This window comes from Cricetulus griseus, chromosome 6 (genome assembly GCF_003668045.3).
Source record: "Cricetulus griseus strain 17A/GY chromosome 6, alternate assembly CriGri-PICRH-1.0, whole genome shotgun sequence".
In the NCBI taxonomy this organism is placed as follows: domain Eukaryota; kingdom Metazoa; phylum Chordata; class Mammalia; order Rodentia; family Cricetidae; genus Cricetulus; species Cricetulus griseus.
In genome coordinates this window covers 67,418,933-67,439,329 of record NC_048599.1, presented here as the reverse complement: position 1 = coordinate 67,439,329, position 20,397 = coordinate 67,418,933, and the positions used below count along the sequence as shown (strand labels likewise).

The following is a 20,397-nucleotide window of genomic DNA, read 5'->3' as shown; positions in this document are numbered from 1 at the left end:
TTTAAGATGAGAGTATTGTGAGGAGATAGTCTGAATGTGGTGAGTTTCCCCAAGAATAACAAAACCATTGCTTCAAGGGGCTAAAGAATGTATAATCTTTGCAGCACATGCACATTCAACAGATCCCCCTTTAATATTTAAAGAACAAGCAGAATAAATTGTAATGTACAGATTATAGTAAAAATGATAATTTATTGTGTGAAAAAAATTTTCTATTCATTCCATTGTAAAGTATATTGTGCCAAGAATCATTTAGCATTCAAGTTGAATCTCATCATGCAGCCAGGCAGCAGTGTCTCACCTAAAAGTGCCTACACAGACTCATACAATTTGGAACTATCACAGTTAAAACTTAAAATGGTTCACACAACTTGTCAAGTCAGAGTGCATGCATTTATCCATTGATTATTAGCATAAAAAGATAACAAGTGAGAATATGAAAATATATGAGCAGCATTCACATCATACAGAATTCCTGAGAATAGTGTGTGCTATAAATCTTTGAGAAATAATTTATATTCATATGACAAACACGTATAAAACATTTCAACTTAAGTAGAGTGATCTAAAATTAACATTCTATGAGGGGCTGTCTGTTTTACTGCCAGTTATGATAAAACCAAGTTTGATTGTCCTACAACTGTTTACAAAACAAACATTTCAGACAGTTTTTTTTGGTTCTCTGTTTTCTCATATCTGTTTCAAAAATATCATGGAAGGCATTTTCTAAAATAATATAGTACACCATTTATTAAAATATCTTTCTCTGTTCATATCAATCAATATGACTTAAACCCCAATGGACTATAGAAATCTCTAGAAAAAGAATTCTCAAGGAAACAGCTATTATTGTTTGTCCTCCTGTAAGACACATGTTTGTTTTGCATCCCTAATTTGGAAAAGATATAAATGCTAGGTTAACAAAATATTATGCTCAGGCATGTGTATACATTTAATTATTCAAGAAAAGGGAGCACAAATGCTCCAAAATAGAGGAGCTGAAATCTTCATTGGATAATTAGTGGAAATAGCCATGATCTTTCTCAGTGGAAGAGTCCCAGGAACAAGGATTTGTATAGAAATGTATTGCATATCTCATATCTATCTATCTATCTATCTATCTATCTATCTATCTATCTATCTATCTAATTAGTGGTGTGGAGAGATGATGTGAGTTGAGTCTGTGTGTATCTCATGCTTGCTAGACACACACTACCACTGAGCTACATCCTCAAATCTTGTGGAATAATTTAGAGTCTTAGGGCATATACCCAGGCCAGAATCATAGGGAAAGCAGAGGAGTGAATGTCCTTGGCAGAAACTATAAAACAACCATCATCAAGTCAACAAAGCTCTTTTAAGTGTTAGAATTAGGGCAGCACACTTCCAGTAAGTAAAAATAATTTCTTTGATAGAGATTCACTAGTATGTGTGGAAAAGTGGTTTGTTTATGTGCATGCCTAATCCCTTATTTTGAATTTTGCAAATATTTGTTTTGCTTAATTGAACAAAACCAAACTGAACAAATTGTGTTCTCTTTCTGTATGTATGTGTATGTGTGTGTCTTCACTGTGTGATTTGCCACCTTATTCTCAAGAATAAATAAAAGCCTGGACCATCTTGTTTTGCATGGGAAAGTGTATTAATTTTTTTATCATATGCACATCTACTCCACCTCTCACCTTTCCTTCTATTCTGCCCCCTTAATTTACACCTCCTCTTAACGTCCTTTAACTGAATACCCCTTCATTTATGCTCCATAAATGTATGGACAAAATTGACATTCAAATAAGGATTCTATAACAAATGAAATTATGATCTTGACAGTTAGTTTGACTTTGTTTCTAGAGAGTTTTGAAATTATATAAAACCAACTCATCAAAAAACAAAACAAAACCCAGAAATCCCCATTCCGTGATTAAAATGTGAAACTCAGAAAGGTGTTTTATGTGAATAATACATTATACGCATGCATTATTTCATTAGCTTGTAATTAATAGTGCACATTCTAGGAAAAGCATAAGTGCTGCAGAACATTTGGCTTTGGATTTCCTGAATGAACAGATTACAGTAGCATCCTGGTCTTAGAGCTCCATAAGCTGGAAATTATATTACACAGTGTAAAAGTGCAAACATAAAGGAACATTGACATATTTACATTGTTTCAACATACTGTTCTGTGAGATTTGTAAAAATTCAGAGAGGGGCATGTGGAATAGAATACAAGATAGGCCTCTTCAATAAAGTAAGAATTAGTCATGTTTAAATGAAACAAGAATACCCTTTCAAATATTTAAAGTTGATCTGTTGACATTCATTAATAAAAAATGGGCAGTGCACTTGGCTCTGAGGGATTAAGCAAATTTAAACACAGCCAACATAATAGATTTATTCCAATGGTCTGCTTTTTGGAACTTGGATTTTTGGTTTCACTACTACGGTAATGTGCAACTGTTCAAGTGCATAGTCAATATTAAGCAGCATAAATGCTTTGTGCATACACCCATCATCTCAATGAGACAAAAACAACTCCACTAGCCTGTAATCTAAAGGGACATGGAGTTCTGACTTCAGAGCCAACATAATGGTTTAACTCATTTCTAGTGAATATCTGAACTCAAGTGGAAGTCCTAGAATCTGATTAGTATTACCAACTTGTGAACATGTACGTGGAAATCTATCTCTGGAAATATTACCACCACATTTCCTATTTGCTCTGCAGCTGATAGAACCGGGTGGACTCAAAACACAGAACTCCCCTGAGGGCTTGCTCAGACATCAGAGCCTGGCTCCCTGCCGTTACAGTTGCATCCCTTTGGAGGTCTCAAGGCTTTTCTTTCTTTAGAAGTCTGAGCATTCTAAATTCCAGAGACTGCTGTGATGCATTTCCAAGTAGCATTTTATACATACAGTTTGCCAAGTATGCCTTCCTCTTGGACTCCATCTACCTTTCAAGAGTCACATTCTTTCTTACTAATGGTACCTCCCCTTTTGGGTAACAGGTACAGCCTAAGGCCATTCATGGTGAATAGGCTGACCGCTTTTTCTCCGCTGTTGCTGTAAATGTTCCAGCTCAGCCTCATACATCATTTCTTGGACTAGGTATTTCTCTCGCCGTATGCGTTCACGGAGGCCCTTTGGTATATCAGGAATCAGGTATGCAATGAAAGACTTAATCCCAAAAACGAGGTGCTGTAAGTTAAGAGTAAAAACTATGCTTTCAAAGGTTTCAGAACACTCATTGTCAAACAGAAAAGTCATGAACAATGATGCATTTGTCTTAAAATCAAGCTTTGGAATTTAATGTGTAGCATTTAGAATTTTGCTTTCAAGAGTTTTATGGAGAACACAAATATTAATGACTACCACCGTTGAGCATTAGTTAGACATCAAAAATTATTTCCTTTTTATGATGACATCATTTCATAAAAGCATCTTAAATTCTTGTGTTCACAAATCTTACATGCTATAAAATATTACTATAATACACATTAATAGGCACAAACATGAAAGGCTATCCTAGGAAAATGTATTTTCAACAGACCAAAATACATGATAGATAATTATACCTGTGAGCCAGTGATGAGGCTCAACCGCAACAAATTTATTTTTCAGAAATTTCATTCTATAAGTTCACTCTTGTTATAACTACTACAAAATATTTAATCTGTTACATAACTTTGATAAGATATGCATTATTTATGTTTTTAAAATAAACTGTCAGTAGTGGGGTTTGTTATTTTTTTTGTTTTGTTTTAAGAAATAATTTTGCTATGTATTCCTGGTCAGCCTTTGCCTAGAACTTTTTTTGTAGATCAACTGATAGAAATCCGCCTGCCTCTGTCTCAAATGTGCTGGAAATAAAGATGTGCACCACCACATCCAGCCATAGTGTTAGACTTGAACAACTGAATGTAATTCAAAAGGCATTATACCTTTAAGTAAAGGCTCAGAATTGGAATGAGACCAATTAAGCCTTTATCCTACTAACACTTAGTAGCTGTTTACCCTTGAACACATCATCTACATTCTGTGTCTATGTTAGTGATGACAATACCACCTCTTAAATGAAGTAAATAAACACACACCTGAAGAGCATAAAAGAGTGCTTGGCACAGTGTGAGCCTTGCTCAAATGGCACTTCCTACTGTTATATATATCCTAAGAGAATGGTAGTTCTTTCTGTTTCTCAGAAAAGAGAGGGAACAATGTGATATTTGGGAGTTAGTATGGCCTGTTAAAATAATACTTTTATGAAAAGGACTTTCATCGGACAATAACCTCTTTATGAGAACAAGATGAATTCATTGTACTTTTAGGTTGTACTTGCTTATGAGTACCAAGAAACTGCATGGCACAGTAAATAACAATAAAGTAGTTCATATTTTTCCATGCATAATCAGGACTTTCTTTCCTGATCATTTAAATACATAATACTTACAAAATCCAATAATGTTCTTCAAAATTATTAAGATACAAATAAAAATATTGCCATGATTCAGTAAAGTTTAATATATGGCAATAAATAGTTCATGTGTGCTTTAATATTACATTTCATATTTAGCAGATGTGTTCTAAACACAGGTAGTGCTCAAAGACAATTCTTCCTAGATCTAAAGTAAAATAAGTAAAAGATAAAAAATGCTTTAAGATACAAAATAATTGAAATTATAGTTAGAAAGTAGGACACCAAAAATTATACTATATTTTTATACATAGACAAATATACTTAAAAATCAACAAGCGTAAGGGCTTCACAGAGGTTGATTGGGGGGTTATGGGAACAGTAATGGGGAATGAAGAAAGAAAAATGAAGAGGGTCTCATATGAACCCATGGGTGGTACTCTGAATTGTGTCTGATTAACTCACTTGACTTCTGAGGAATATAGAAAATATGTCTATTTTAAAACTAGATAATAAAAAGTCACTGAAATATTGGATTGAAAATATTGTTAAGCTGTTATACTAACTGTAATGAAGTAGAAAGTCTCATTCAGTAGGATGTATTTTTATTGACTCTGAGAGTCATTCAATCTGAGAATTTTAGTACTGGCTAAGACCTTTAGAGGTAAGCATTTCATTTTCAGCTATTTCATTACAAATTTTTAATTTATATTTGGAAATCATTTGAAATGAATAATTGTCTTTTAAAAAGGTTTTCCAACATTAGTAGGTAGAATGTTTGCCTAGCATTCAGAAAACCCTGGGTTCTACCGCCAGATTCATAGGAATCAGATGTGGTGGTTCATTCCTATAATTCTAGTGCTTGGGAAGCACAGACAGGAGGATTAGGAGTTTGAGACCAACCCTGGATAAATAGCAAGTTTTAAACCAGTTTGGTGTACATGAGAAGGTTTTTCAAAAAACAGACAAACAAAACATTTTGTTCTAAAAAAATTTAGAAATAGCTATCTCCTTTGACAATAGAAAATATATTAAGTTTTTCATTGACTCAGTGATAACTCGGAGGAGTTGCTTATGACATCACAGTGCTAAATTCTTCCCTGTATCATAACATATAAAAACAAGATGATAATGTTGTATGCAGTTCCCTCAAAATTGCCTGACAGGATTACATTTCAATGTTATCATGTCTGTGATAAGGAAAGTCCAATCATTTTTACCAAAAGTTTTGGGCAAAATATGGAGTAACCCAATTTATTTCTTTTTCTTTATTTGAATTAGAAACAAGATTGTTTTACATGTCAATCCCAGTTCCCTCTCCCTCCCCTCCTCCCCAACTAAAACCCTACCTATTATATATCCTTTTTGCTCCCCCCGGAGGGTGAGGCCTTCCATAGGCTGTCATCAGAGTCTATCATGTCCTTTGGGATCGGGCCCAGGCCCACCACTGTGTGTCTTGGCTCAGGGAGTATCCCTCTATGTGAAATGGGCTCCCAAAGTCTACACCTATGCTAAGGATAAGTACTGAACTACTACAGGAGGTCCTGTAGATTTCCGAGGATTCCCCACTGAAACCCATGTTCCTGGGATCAGGATCAGTCCCATGATGGTATCCCAGCTATCAGTCTGGGGAGCAAGAGTTCCCCCATGTTCAGGTCAGCTGTTTCTGTGAGTTTCACAAGCCTGGTCTGGACCCTTTTGCTCTTCACTCGTCCTTCTTTGAAACTGTTCAGTTCAGTGAGTAGTTGTGGGTGTCTGCTTCTACTTCCACCAGCTCCTGTATGAGGGGTATCTGGTGGCATATAAGTCAGTCATCAATCTCCTTATCAGAGGAGGGCATTTAAGGTAGCCTCTCCTCTGTTGCTGAGATTGTTAGCTGGTGTCATCTTTGTAGATCTCCAAACAGTTCCCTAGTGCCTGATTTCTCTGTAACCCTAAAATGTCTCCCTCCATTCTTGTTTTCTTCAATTCTTCCCCTGATTCAAGTTTTCTTCTCGCTCATTTAAAAAACAAATATATGTGTGATTGGTTGTATTTTGAGAAATATCAAGTGTTCTGTCTTCACTGGTAGATGCATCCTGTCCTCATGGGTAGATTTGGATTCATTTATCAGCTCAAGAAAGCCACCCCTTTCTTTTTAAGCATAGCCAGTAGGAGCTTAAACTAGAAGCCTCACAATTTGTTGAGATAATATCTTTCTCCATGATTTTCTCGTATAAATACTTATTAACTTGTAGTTATATTATTCAGCCCTTGTTCATTCTTTTTTATTTTCTTTATAATGAGTTTACCATATCCAAACCTTGTCCCAGGCCTACCAAAGGCCTGTCTTGGAACCCAGTGAAGAATTGACATCAAACTGGCGTATCAAATCAGCAAAGCTGCTATCCACAGTTACCTGTCCCATGACTAACCTCAAACACAATAATGAAGGCCAGTCGAGCAGCCAAGATGTGCCAGTACTGTAATGTGAACTCATAGGGTTTGGAACTCCAAGGTGGACCTCTATAGTCTCGGTACCTGCAATCCACAAAAACAGCATGAAAGATAGCAAAACGTCCTTGATTACCCGAACTCCAAAATGATAGTCCAAATGAGCTGTTTTGCGTGTAGAGGGGAGATGACATGGAAAAAGCAGCAGGAAAGATAAATACATTATAGGTAAGTACCTGCAGTAACCGGACTTTCCTATACCAAGTTCACTCAGGTCAAAAAAGGACAAGCTGTTGTTGACATATCCCTTAAGGCAACTAGGAGAAAATAACAACTATATGAATCATAAATAAATACATTTCTGGAATAATTTCTTCTTTACAAGTGACAAGATGCAATAGATGCCATTATTTCTCCTATTTAAGTATTCAGCTTTCTTATTTCTTTCTCATGTCTTCTTGCCCTGTAATTTCTTCCTGATATTTTCCCTCTTACTATTTTTATTCAGTTTACTTTTAAAGAGTGGTTTCTGTCTAGGAGTCATCCTGCTACAGAACTTTAATCACCATTGTTGCTCACTATCAATCTACACGTTAAAAAGTTGAAAGGGGAAAATAAAGTCTTGGTGTTACTGTGAACACAATGTTAATGTGTGCTGGTGAGATTGCTTAGCAGGACAAACTTATTGCCATCAAGCTTGAGGACCTGAGTTATATCCCTGGGACCTGCGTGTTGAGAAGAAAATACCCCAATATTTCTTCTAACTTTCATAATGCACCCTCATAACACAACAAATAAATAAATAATATACAATAATATGATATAATAATAATGCTATAAATAATGTAATAAATAATTTTAATATAGTGTAAAATTATAGCTGTTGAGGGATGCTTGCAGATCACATATTGAGAAATACTCTCCTGGGAAAAGTGGTTTCTTAAATCTGGGTTCAAGGACACATCTATTACAATCTTACCTTTGAAATATTAGTCACAATGCAACAATGGAAACTGTATTTCTTGTCCATTCTATAGCTTGTAATATCAGTCAAATGTTTTCTTGTCAATATTTTCCGCTCCACTATTGTTTGTCTCATCATGATTTGCTCTGAAAATGTCTAATCTGAATAGATTTTTTTCAACTTCATTGCTAAGTATTCTGAGATGATTATTAAGCAATTGAGTGTTCTTCTTGATATAGGATGCCCAAATCACAGAAGAACTGCATCATTTTGCCTGAAACTGGTCTACACATGAAACTGGTCACTGAATATGGTGCTGTCCACAGCAAAGGCAGATTCTGAAATGTAAACTCAGACAGTAGAATTTTCAACCACCACTAGATGGCAACAGAATTACTAGCAAGTACTTTATCTAAGGGCACAGACAACAATACTTATTTCACACTTGATCTTAGCAAAAAGAGTGAGAAGTGCTGGACTTACACTTTTCCAATTCTTTAAATCTGCTCCTATATCATTTTGCATTAAGAAAAAGGCAGCATTTTGGGTTTTCACTTTTGATGTTGAAACAACCTTATATTCACACTGGGTGCATTCTCGGACACCATTTCATAATCATAGAGCCTGTGAGCACTCACTTTTGTGAATCAACCATGTCATAAGATAATGAACATCTTAGCAAATAACAAAGTTAGAACTCAAATTTTAATGTGTCTAACATGGAATCCCTTTAAATCTCTTAAGGACTCAAAGACCTTTTTAAAAAAAGTCAATATTACAATGCTTCTATTACTCCCCCCCCCCCTTTAAAAAAGAAGAGACACGTGTTCAAGGGCTTTCCCAGAGTTACAGGGAAACACCAGTTCTCCAGTAATTAATTAAGGGTCAATGTTGTGTCCCAGGATCTCTATCCATACCTATCCATACCTATTGCTGTTCTCACACTTCTGCCTTTTTTCCACGATTTGACATCCACTTACAAGACTTTTTAAAGTACCCCAGTTCTCTATAGTCAGTTCTCACATGCATTGTCCCCTCATACCTCATACAAAAGGAAAATTGTGAACTGGCAAATACTGCCTAAGTGGTTGTCTATATCTGGGTATTTTGTCTCCCAGGGGACAGCAGGCAACGATAGAGATACCTACTGCTATCAGAATGTATGGATTAGGATAGCTGTCACTGTATCAGTTGGTTAGAGACCACATATGCTGCTAATCATCATACAGTGGGCAAAATAGCCCTCTTCATGACTTGAAAGTATTGTTTGCATTAAAATGTCAATAACCAAACTAAGCCAAAGCAAATGAAAAGGGTAAGTACTGCAGAGGTTGATAGGCTACCCGATTTTGAAGTATGTATTTCAATTTTAAATGGAAACCACATAAAGGGAGGCAATTCTCATCAGTCAGACCCCTGGCTCTATATGCTTCCTGAAAATATCCAGGCATAAAGATGACAGACTTTGCAGGTTCTATTTCTCACTTTTTACTGTCTTTGTTCCCTTTCATTTATAGGCTTCACTTTTCCATATGCATAACAACGACACTGCATTGCCTGGTTTGAAGAGTCTAAAGAATATATTCAGGCTTTAGAACTGGACCTTTCTAGAACTATTAGAATGTTCTTAGCATTTTGACACATTTTCAAGTAAAAACAGACTCTAAAATTAGTTGCAGTAGAAAGTACATCCTGTACTTAGTCTATTTGCTTTCATCTAATAAACACATTATAAACACAATGACCAGAAACATTACTTTTTAATGGTCACAGAACAAAACTTCCCTGTAAGTTCTTCTTTTAATTGCAGTTATAAGATAAATCAGAAAAATATGTAAATTTTAGTCTTACTTCTCATTCTGCTTTACATGATTTGCACAAGGGCCATATTTGTATTCGTAGACAAAACGTGGGATATAGTCAGATGTAATAGCGATTACAAAAGCATTGGTGATCACAGCCAATATGCCAATTCCCTCGAGAATTCCAAGCCAGATACCTGGTAAGAGAAAGATTAAAGTTAGTGAATAAAAGTGAACAAAATGAAAGAACTCTGATTTATTTTATTTTGTCAAGAATATTCTGTTTATTTTTAGCTGCATTTCTGCATACCATTTACTTCTCTTAAATAAAAAGGGTTATATTGTATTACTTATTGTGTGTGTTCATGTAGTTGGGTACCTACAGGGAGCAGAAGAGGACATCATATTGCCTTGTGAGCTGCCCAGTGTTCATTAACTCTGGTCATTGGGGATAGCAATGATTGTTCTTGACAGATGAGCCACCTCTTCAGCCCCTCATTACTTTTTTACTACAGTATCTCATACTCCAGATATTAGAGATGTTGCATATGCTATCTCAAATAAAGGGAAAATTAAGCCTTACCTATGTCAGTTGCTCGGGCTGGCAGAGGCCTCCTCCATTGGGTCACAAATTTATATGCATCCAATCTGATTTCTATGATATTGTTTAACAAAGCCAAAAGAGGGGCCAGAGGAAAAGCAGCAACGAAGATGGTGGTAAAACCAAATTGCAAAACTGTAAGACAAGAACATTAGGGAGATATAAATAATAAAATCTACTGAGTGCCTAAATGTGCCAATTAGGAGCATTTAATGAATTCTCTCTTCCCAGTAAATACTTTTATTTTACAGTCGAAGAAACTTTTGTTCCTATGTGATAAGTAAACTTATTGAAGAGTAGATGTAGATGGCTAGAAAATGTTAAAAACCTCTACTCTACATCAGATATAGGTATATTTAATGTCTACTTTCTCCCCTGTCTTTATACAATATGAGAAGGATGGGAAAAGATTAATCATAAAGGGAGAAGAAAAAAGAGGAAGGGAAGGATAAAGGGGAGGAAAAAACTATCAAAAAGACAGGCAAAGAGGAAATTTTTCCTTAAGTCTCTGGCAGAGACCCAAAAGATCTCTAGTATACTACTCTGTATTTTCTTTTTATAGATGAGTATACTGAAGGTCAGAAAATAAGTCAACAATTGGACTGAGAATCCATATTTTCTTAATATAAATTAGTAGCATTCCTACAGAAACTCGACTGAGTTTGAGAGTATGGAAAGGATGGATATGGGAGGAGTTTGGGGAGGAGGGGTTAATATGGTCAAAATATATTGTATGAAATATTAAAGAATTAATAAAATGTTATTTAAAATAATATTTCTTTAAAGAGGATAGTATTTTTCTTTATAAAGAGCTGATACAGCTTTTTCATTTTTCATCAAAATATTTGCTCACTAACTTATAATGATGCATGATTATAATTCTAGCACTAGGGATACCAAGACAGGAAGATTGTGAGTTCAAGGCCAGCCTAAGTTATTCATCAAGTTCAAAATCAGTATTAACTTCACAGTGAGGTCTTATCTCAAAAAGAATATTACTCAAAATCTAGAGGCTTCATTGTGAGAACAACTTCATTGGACTAAATGTCATGCCTTTCTGACTGTAACGTATGTAAGAGCACACAGGTAGCATCTCACACCTCTGATTTTGTTAGAATAAAATTCAACTGTATTTTAGAATGATTGGTGCAAAAGGAGAATATTGTCATTATTGCTGTTTTCCTCTTAAATCAAAGCTCGTGTTAACTAGAAAAAGCAGTATCAACAATGGTACTGCAGAAAAGCCTCTCCTTACCCATTTCTAAGTACTCATCCATCAGTCCATGAATGTTCATGGGTTGAAGATTCCAGTCATTTTCCCATTGTGGTATGGAAGCATCCTGTATTCCCCGCTTGATTTTATGTCGTGACCACCAGTTTTGAATTAACCTGCATTAGAGAGAAGACCAAAGATATGTGACCTATTACTGAAGCATCTTTAGAAAATGTATATTTTACTAAGAAATAACAAATTTCGACTAATCTTTTCTTATACCATGTATTCTTGGAAGTGAAGATAGTTGTGGTTTTAACTTTTCAGTAATTGAAAAGAAAGTAAGTCTGAACTTACAAAGTTTTAAATCTTTAAAGTATAGTGTTAAGAAGATTTAGTGAAAGTTACTAGATCCTATCATTCTAGAACTCTCTAAGGCCCTCCAAACATCTGGATATTTATCAGGAATTCATTGCCAGTAAACTAAACCATTCCTTGATGCCGATTAGGCTAAATTCATTTCTCCCAACCCCACCTGTAAAAATCTTATGTTGACTGTTGTCTTTAGGTCTGAGCCTTTCATTGCTCATGCTCCATCAGTTTTTGGGCTGTTCATGTGGATATGAATAAAATTATGTTCTGCATGAACTGTCAGGCCTACATAAGATTCCAAGAGTCCTAGGTTCTGGTCTCCATCCTGCCATGCATTGCATGTGAGTTTCTTGTCAAATCACTTAACTTCTTGGATTCTATCAACATAAGAATCTTGAACCTAACTTGACAATATTATGCTACTATAGTTAAGAAAATTGTCAGGCAGTGGATAAGCTTACAGGAGTCATTGCCTGGGGTCTGGAAAATAAGTGAAAATACTCTATCTCTGGCCTGAGAATGGTCTATGAAGTCTAGGGATAGCCTGGCATGCACTGTGAGGGGCTTTTGGGTAATAAAATACTTAAGACTTTGAGAATATACTCTAGGACGCCATAATTTTTTTATAGTTCAGTGAATAGGTCCTAAGGCTCAATTTTAAGTAATGGGAAATTCAGAATCTTCTTGAAGAAGCAGTGCTCCAGCCAGCATCCCATGGAGGTTGCTCTTGGAATCTTACAAAATGTGAGAGGGGAGGCAGGTTAGAACTGACACAGCTTTGCTTATTTGAATTTTATCTGCATTGATTTTTGCTTAAGGAATTAATTGAATGGAGAATTGTGGTTTAAAATTTGAAAACTTTTTGTTCCTAATTTGAACTAATAAATAAATTTTAAAAATGAAAACCAATCTCATTTCCTTGAGATCCAACACACTCAGAGACTGCCAAGGTCCTGGTACCAATGCTGCCTCAATCCAGCAGACCAGGTAGGATGGGGGCTGATTCTGGTCTGCATTCTGCTGCCCTGCTCGGGGACATATTAGGTCAGGAGACTGCTCAGGAGATCCGAACTCGGTGGGATCCAACACACCCAGAGTCTGCCAAGGCCCCAGTACCAGTCTTGCCTCCATCCTCGAGAAGAGGACAGACATCAGAGTATTGGAACTGTTTGCATCTACCAGAAGGTAACCTTGGTCCCATACCCATCAAGAGAGGAACAGACTCCCGCTACACCCACTGAAAGAAAGGATGAGAAGAAGATAATAAGAAAGCATATTCAACAACAGCAAAACCAGTATGACACCACCGGAGACTAGGGACCCTACAGCAGCAAAACCTGAACATCACAATGCATACAAAGCAGCAGAGAATGACCTTAAAAACATCTTCATAAAAATGATAGAGGGCCTCAAAGAGGATAAGACAAAATCCCTTAAAGAAATGGGAGAAAAAAACAACCCCAAAACTACAAGATATCAACAAATCTTTCAAGGAAACAGTTCAAGATCTAAAAACTGAAATACAGACAATGAAGAAAGCACAATCTGAGGGAATGCTAGAAATAGAAAATCTGGGTAAACAATCAGGAACTACAGATGTAAGCATAACCAACAGAATACAAGAGATGGAAGAGAGAATCTCGGGAGTTGAAGATACACTAGGAGAAACAGAGTCATCAACAAAAGAAAATCTTAAGTCCAACAAATCCCTAACACAAAATGTGCAGGAAATATGGGATACTGTGAAAAGACCAAACCTAAGAATATTAGGTATGGAAGAAGGGGAAGAAATCCAACTCAAAGGTGCAGAAAACATACTCAACAAAATCATAGAAGAAAACTTTCTCAACCTAAAGAAAGACATGCCAATGAAAGTACAAGAAGCCTACAGCACACCAAATAGACAGGACCAAAAAAAAATCTCCTTGCCACATAATAATCAAAATCACAAACATACAGAAAAAGAGAGAAAATATTAAGAGCAGCAAAGGAAAAAGGTCAAGTAACATATAAAGGCAAACCTATCAGAATTACACCTGACTTTTCCATGGAAACTCTGAAAGCCAGAAGAACCTGGATAGATAGTCTACCTACACTAAGAGACCATGGATGCCAGCCCAGACTACTATACCTAGAAAAGCTTTCAATCAATATAGATGGAGAAAACAAGATATTTCATGACAAAACCAGATTCAAACAATACATATCCACCAATCCAGCCCTCCAGAAAGTCCTGGAAGGAAAACTGCAACCCAAGGAAGTTAACTACAACCAGAAAAATATAGGCAATAGATAATCCCACTTTACCAACAGCCAAAGGAAAAAAGGGAGGGAAACCCACACCACAACCAAATCCAAAACAAACAAGAATGAACAATCAATGGTCATTAATATCCCTCAATATTAATGGTCTTAACTTGCCTATAAAAAGACACAGGTTAGCAGAATGGATAATAAGACAGAATCTATCCTGCTGCATATAAGAAACACACCTCAACTTCAAAGACAGACGGTAACTAAGAATTAAAAGTTGGGAAAAGATTTTCCAATCAAATGGACCCAAGAAACTAACAGGGGTAGCAATCCTAATATCCAACAATTTGGACTTTAAAACTAAAATCAATCAAAAGAGATGAAGAAGGTCACTTCCTACTAATCACAGGAGAAATAAATTAGGGTAAAGTCTCAATTCTGAACATTTATGCCCCAAATACAAAGGCATCCACATTCGTAAAAGAAACATTACTAAAACTCAAATCACACACTTATTGTGGGAAACTTCAACACCCCACTCTCACCACTGGACAGGAACACCAGACAGAAACTTAACAAAGAAACAAAGGAACTAATAGAAGTTATGGCCCAATTGGGCTTAACAGACATCTATAGAACATTCCATCCAAATATAAAAGAATATACCTTCTTCTCAGCACCACATGGAACCTTCTCTAAAATCGACCACATACTTGGCAACATAACAAACCTCAACATGTACAAAAAAGTTAAAATAAACCCCTGTATCTTTTTTCCCAACTTTTTTTATTTGAATTAGAAACAGGATTATTTTTCATGACAATCCCAGTTCCCTTCTCCCACCCGTCCTCCCCTAACCCCCCCAACTAAAACCTTATCTGTCACATATTTTTTCTGCTCCCCCTGGATGGTGAGGCTTTCCATAGGGTGTCATCAGAGTCTTTCCTATCCTTTGGGATAGGGCCTAGGCCCACCTCCATGTGTCTTGGCCCAGGGAGTATTCCTCTATATGGAATGGACTGGTAGACCAATGGAATAGAATTGAAAACCCTGATATTAACCCACACACCTATGAACATCTGATTTTTGACAAACAATCCAAATTTATACAATGGAAAGGAGACAGTCAGCAAGACAAAACGGCAGCTGACAGACTGGGAAAAGATATTTACCAACCCCACATCTGACAGAGAGCTGATTTTCAAAATATACAAAGAACTCAAGAAGCTAGTCCCCCAAACACCAAACAACCCAATTAAAAAGTGGGGTACAGAACTAAATAGACAATTCACAATAGAGGAATCTAACATGGCTGAAAGACACATAAGAAAGTCTTCAACATTCTTAGCCATCAGGGAAATGCAAATCACAACAACTCTGAGATACCATCTTACTCCTGTCAGAACGGCCAAAATCAAAAACACCAATGACAGTTCATGTTGGAGAGGATGTGGTGAAAGGGGAACACTTCTCCACTGCTGGTGGGAGTGCCAACTTGTACAGCCACTTTGGAAATAAGTATGGTGACTCCTCAAAAAAATGGGAATGAGTCTACCACAAGATCCAGCAATTCCACTCCTAGGCATATACCCAAAAGAAGCACACTCATATAACAAGGACATATGTTCAACCATGTTCATAGCAGCACTATTTGTAATAGCCAGAAACTGGAAGCAGCCTAGAAGCCACTCAACTAAAGAATGGATAGAGAAAATGTGGTACATTTACACAATGGAGTACTATTCAACAGAAAAAAAAACAAAACAATGGAATCTTGAAATTTGCAGGAAAATGGGTGGATTTAGAAGAAACCATTCTCAGTGAGGTAACCCAATCGCAAAAAGACAAACATAATATGTACTCACTCATATGCGAATTTTAGACATAGAGTAAGGATTATCAGCCTACATCCACACTGCCAAAGAAGCTAATAAACAAGGAGGTCCCTAAGAGAGACATACATGGTCCCCTGGAGAAGGGGAGAGGTTCAAGATCTCCTGAGCAAATTGGGAGCATGGGAAGAGGCGGGAGGGAGCTAGGAGAATGAGAAGGGGAGAAGAAGAGGGATGCTGAGGACATGAGGAAACCCCCTGTATCTTATCAGACCACCATGCTTTAAAGTTAGAATTCAACAACAACACGAGTTGCAAAACCATACAAACTCATGGAAATTAAATAATGCCCAATTGCTCAATTCCTGGGTCCAAGAAGAAATAAAAAAAGAAATTAAACATTTCCTAGAATTCAACGAGAATGTGGACACAACATACCCAAATTTATGGGACACTTTGAAAGCAGTACTAAGAGGAAAGTTCATAGAGCTTCATGCACACATTAAGAAATAGGAGAATAATCACACTAGAGAATTAATAGCAAAACTGAAAGTTCTAGAACACAAAGCAGCCAATACACCCCAGAGGAGTAGATAACAAGAAATAATCAAATTGAGGGCTGAAATCAATAAAGTGGAAACTAGGAGAACAATACAAAGAATCAATATAATGATTAGTTGGTTCTTTGAAAAAATCAATAAGATAGACAAACTTTTATCCAAACATACCAAACGGCAGAGAGTGAACATGCAAATTAATAAAATTAGGAATGAAAGGGGGGACAAAACAATAGACAGAGAGGAAACCCAGAGAATCATCACGTTATACTTGAAAACCTGTGTTCCTCAAAATTTGAAAATCTAAAGGAAATGGACAATTTTCTGGACAGATTTCACTTACCGAAATTACATCTATAACAGATAAGCAACTTAAATAGACCTATTACCACTAATGAAATAGAAGCAGTCATCAAAAATTTTCCAACCAAAAAAAAAAAAAAAAAAAAAAAAAAAAAAAAAACACAGGGCCAGATGGCTTCAGTGCATGTGGGGAGCCACAGCCCCAAGATGGCGCCTGGCTGGATGCCAGGGAGACCGAGCTTAGTTGTAAACAAGCCTTATTTGGAAGTGCTTAGTGGATCTGGTGTGCCTCCTCCAGCTGTGACCTATCCGGGATCGCCAGGTGGCGTGAGCTAATTGGGTAATGAGCTTGCTTTTAAGGGCTTGTCGGGGGAGGGGGGGACTGGGAGAGAGAGAAGCTGATGTACAAGGTTCCTGAATAAACTGCTTGAAGAAGAGTCATGGTCGTGTTTCTCTTGCTGGTCAAGATAGACGAGACAAGAAATTCTACCAGAAATCCAAGGAACAGCTAATACCAATTCTCCACAAAGTATTCCACACAATAGAAGCAGAAGGGTCATTGCCAAACTCTTCTTTACAAGGCTTCAATAACCTTGATACCCAAGCCACACAAAGACACAACTAAGAAAGAGAACTACAGACAAATATCCCTCATGAACATTGTGCAAAAATACTCAATAAAATACTGGCAAATCAAATCCAAGAACTCATCAGAGAAATCATCCACCATGATCAAGTAGGCTTCATACCAGGGATGCAAGGATGGTTCAACATACGAAAATCCATCAATACAATCCACCACATAAACAGACTGAGAAAAAACAAAACAAAACAACAACAACAACAAAAAAAACCAAACACATGATCATCTCACTAGATGCCAATAAAGCTTTTTACAAAATCCAACACCCCTTCATGATAAAGGTCTTGAAGAGATCAGGGATAACAGGAACATACCTTAACATAATAAAAACAATATACAGCAAGCCAACAGCCAACATCAAATTAAATGGAAAGAAACTCAAAGTAATTCCTCTAAAATCAGGGACAAGATAAGGCTGTCCACTCTCTCCATACCCCTTCAATATTGCCCTTGAAGTTCTAGCTAGAGCAATAAGACAACAAAAGGAGATCAAGGGGATACAAATTAGAAAGGAAGAAGTCAAACTTTCACTATTTGCAGAGGATATGAGAGTCTACATAAGTGACCCTAAAAACTCTACCAGGGAACTCCTACAGCTGATAAACTGTAAAGTGGCAGGATACAAGATTAACTCAAAAAAATCTGTAGCCCTACGGTATACACATGATAAATGAGCTGAGAAAGAAATCAGAGAAACATCACCCTTTACAATTGCCACAAACAACATAAATTACCTTGGGGTAACTCTAACTAAAAGTGTGAAAGTCATGTACTGTAAGAATTTTGAGTCTCTAAAGAAAGAAATTAAAGAAGATACCAGAAAATGGAAGGATCTCCCATGTTCTTGGATAGGTAGAACCAACATAGTAAAAATGGCAATCTTGCCAATAGCAATCTACAGATTCAATGCAATCCCCAACACAATTCTTCACAGACCTTGAAAGAACAATTCTCAACTTTATATGGAAAAACAAAAGACCCAGGATAGCCAAAACAACCCTGTACAATAAAGCAACTTCTGGAGGCATCACCATCCCTGACTTCAAGCTCTATTACAGAGATATAGTCCTGAAAACAACATGGTATTGGCCCAAAAATAGACAGGTAGTCAAATGGAATACAGTTAAAAACCCCAATATTAACCCACACACCTACGGACACCTCACTTTCGACAAAGAAGCTAAATTTATACAATGGAATAAAGAAAGCATCCTCAACAAATGGTGCTGGCATAACTGGATGCTGGCATGTAGAAGACTGCAGATAGATCTATGTCCATTGCCATGAACAAAACATAAGTCCAAATGGATCAAAGATCTCAACATAAATCCAGCCACACTGAACCTGTTAGAAGACAAAGTGGGAAATACCCTTGAATTAATTGGTACAGGAGACAGCTTACTGAACATTTCACCAGCAGCACAGACATTGAGATCAACAATTGATAAATGGCAGCTTCTGAAACTGAGAAGCTTCTGCAAGGCAAAGGACACAGTCAGCAACACAAAATGGTAGTCCACAGACTGGGAAAAGATATTCACCAACCCCACATCTGACAGAGGGCTGATTTCCAAAATATACAAAGAACTCAAGAAGCTAGTCTCCAAAACACCAAACAATCAAATTAAAAAGTGGGGTACAGAACTAAATAGACAATTCACAATAGAGGAATCTAAAATGACTGAAAGACACATAAGAAAGTGTTCAACATCCTTAGCCACCAGGGAAATGCAAATCAAAACAACTCTTTGATATCATCTTACTCCTGTCAGAATGGCTAAAATAAAAAATCACCAACAACAGTTTATGCTGGTGAGGATGTGGAGAAAGGGGAACACTTCTCCACTGCTGGTGGGATTGCCAACTTGTACAGCCACTTTGGAAATCACTATGGTGACTCCTCAGGAAAATGGGAATCAGTCTACCACAAGATCAAGCAATTCCACTCTTAGGCATATACCCAAAAAAAGTACATTTATACAACAAGAACATATGTTCAATGATGTTCATAGCAGCACTATTTGTAATAGCCAGATCCTAGAAGCATCCTAGATGCCCCTCAACTGAAGAAGAGATAGAGAAAATTTGGTACATTTACACAATGGAGTACTACTCAGCAGAAAAAACAAACAAAAAAACAAACAAACAATGGAATCTTGACATTAGCAGGCAAATGGATGGAACTAGAAGAAACCATTCTGAGCGAGGTAACCCAGTCACAAAAAGACAAACATGGTATGTACTCACTCATATGTGGATTTTAGACATAGAGGAAAGGATTACCAGCCTACAATACACACTGCCAGAGAAGCTAGTAAACATGGAGGACCCTAAGAGAGACATACATGGTCCCCTGGAGAAGGGGAAAGGGATAAGATCTCCTGAGCAAATTGGGAGCATGGGTGAAAGGGAGAGGGATCTAGGAGAATGAGAAGGGTAGAAGAGGAGGGCTAAGTCGGACATGAGGGAACAAGAAGTTTGAGTTGGGGGAAAATAGAGGAGAGATAAGACATACCATAATACAGGGAGCCATTATAGGTTTAAAGAAAAATCATGTGCTAGGGAAATGTTTGTAGATCTATAAATATGACACCAAGTAACAATCTAAGCTACAGAGGAGAGGCTACCTTAAATGCCCTTCCCTGAAAATGAGATTGTTGACTGAGTTATATGCCATCCTATAGCCTTCTCCCAGCAGCTGGTAGAAGTGGAAGCAGACACCCACAGCTAAACACTGAACTGAACTGGAATCCAGTTGCAGAGAAGGAGGAGTGATAAGCAAAGGGGTCAAGACCAGAGTGGTGAAACCCACAGAAACAGCTGACCTGAACGAGGGGGAACTCTTGGTTCCCAGACCGATAGCTGGGAAACCAGCATGGGACTGATCCAGACCCCATGAATGTGGGTGTCACTGAGGAGACTTCTGAAATCTATGGGTCTTTTATAGTAGATCAGTACTTATTCCTAGTATAGGAATAGACTTTGGGAGCCCATTCCACATAGAGGGATACTCCCTGAG

General features: G+C 37.1%; 1 protein-coding gene across 1 annotated transcript in view; it reads right to left on the bottom strand.

The window, feature by feature from the left end:
* Positions 1 to 226: 226 nt before the first annotated feature.
* The window catches only part of Ano3 (anoctamin 3), a 321,996-nt gene continuing 301,825 nt past the window's right edge, over positions 227 to 20,397 (bottom strand). The window contains exons 23-28 of the mRNA XM_027422285.2: positions 11,461 to 11,594; positions 10,188 to 10,340; positions 9,654 to 9,801; positions 7,075 to 7,155; positions 6,820 to 6,925; positions 227 to 3,192 (exon numbers count right to left, since the gene is read on the bottom strand). Of these exons, the coding sequence (XP_027278086.2) occupies positions 3,010 to 3,192; positions 6,820 to 6,925; positions 7,075 to 7,155; positions 9,654 to 9,801; positions 10,188 to 10,340; positions 11,461 to 11,594 (805 nt within the window). The 3' untranslated portion in view covers positions 227 to 3,009. The remainder of the gene's footprint in view (positions 3,193 to 6,819; positions 6,926 to 7,074; positions 7,156 to 9,653; positions 9,802 to 10,187; positions 10,341 to 11,460; positions 11,595 to 20,397) is intronic.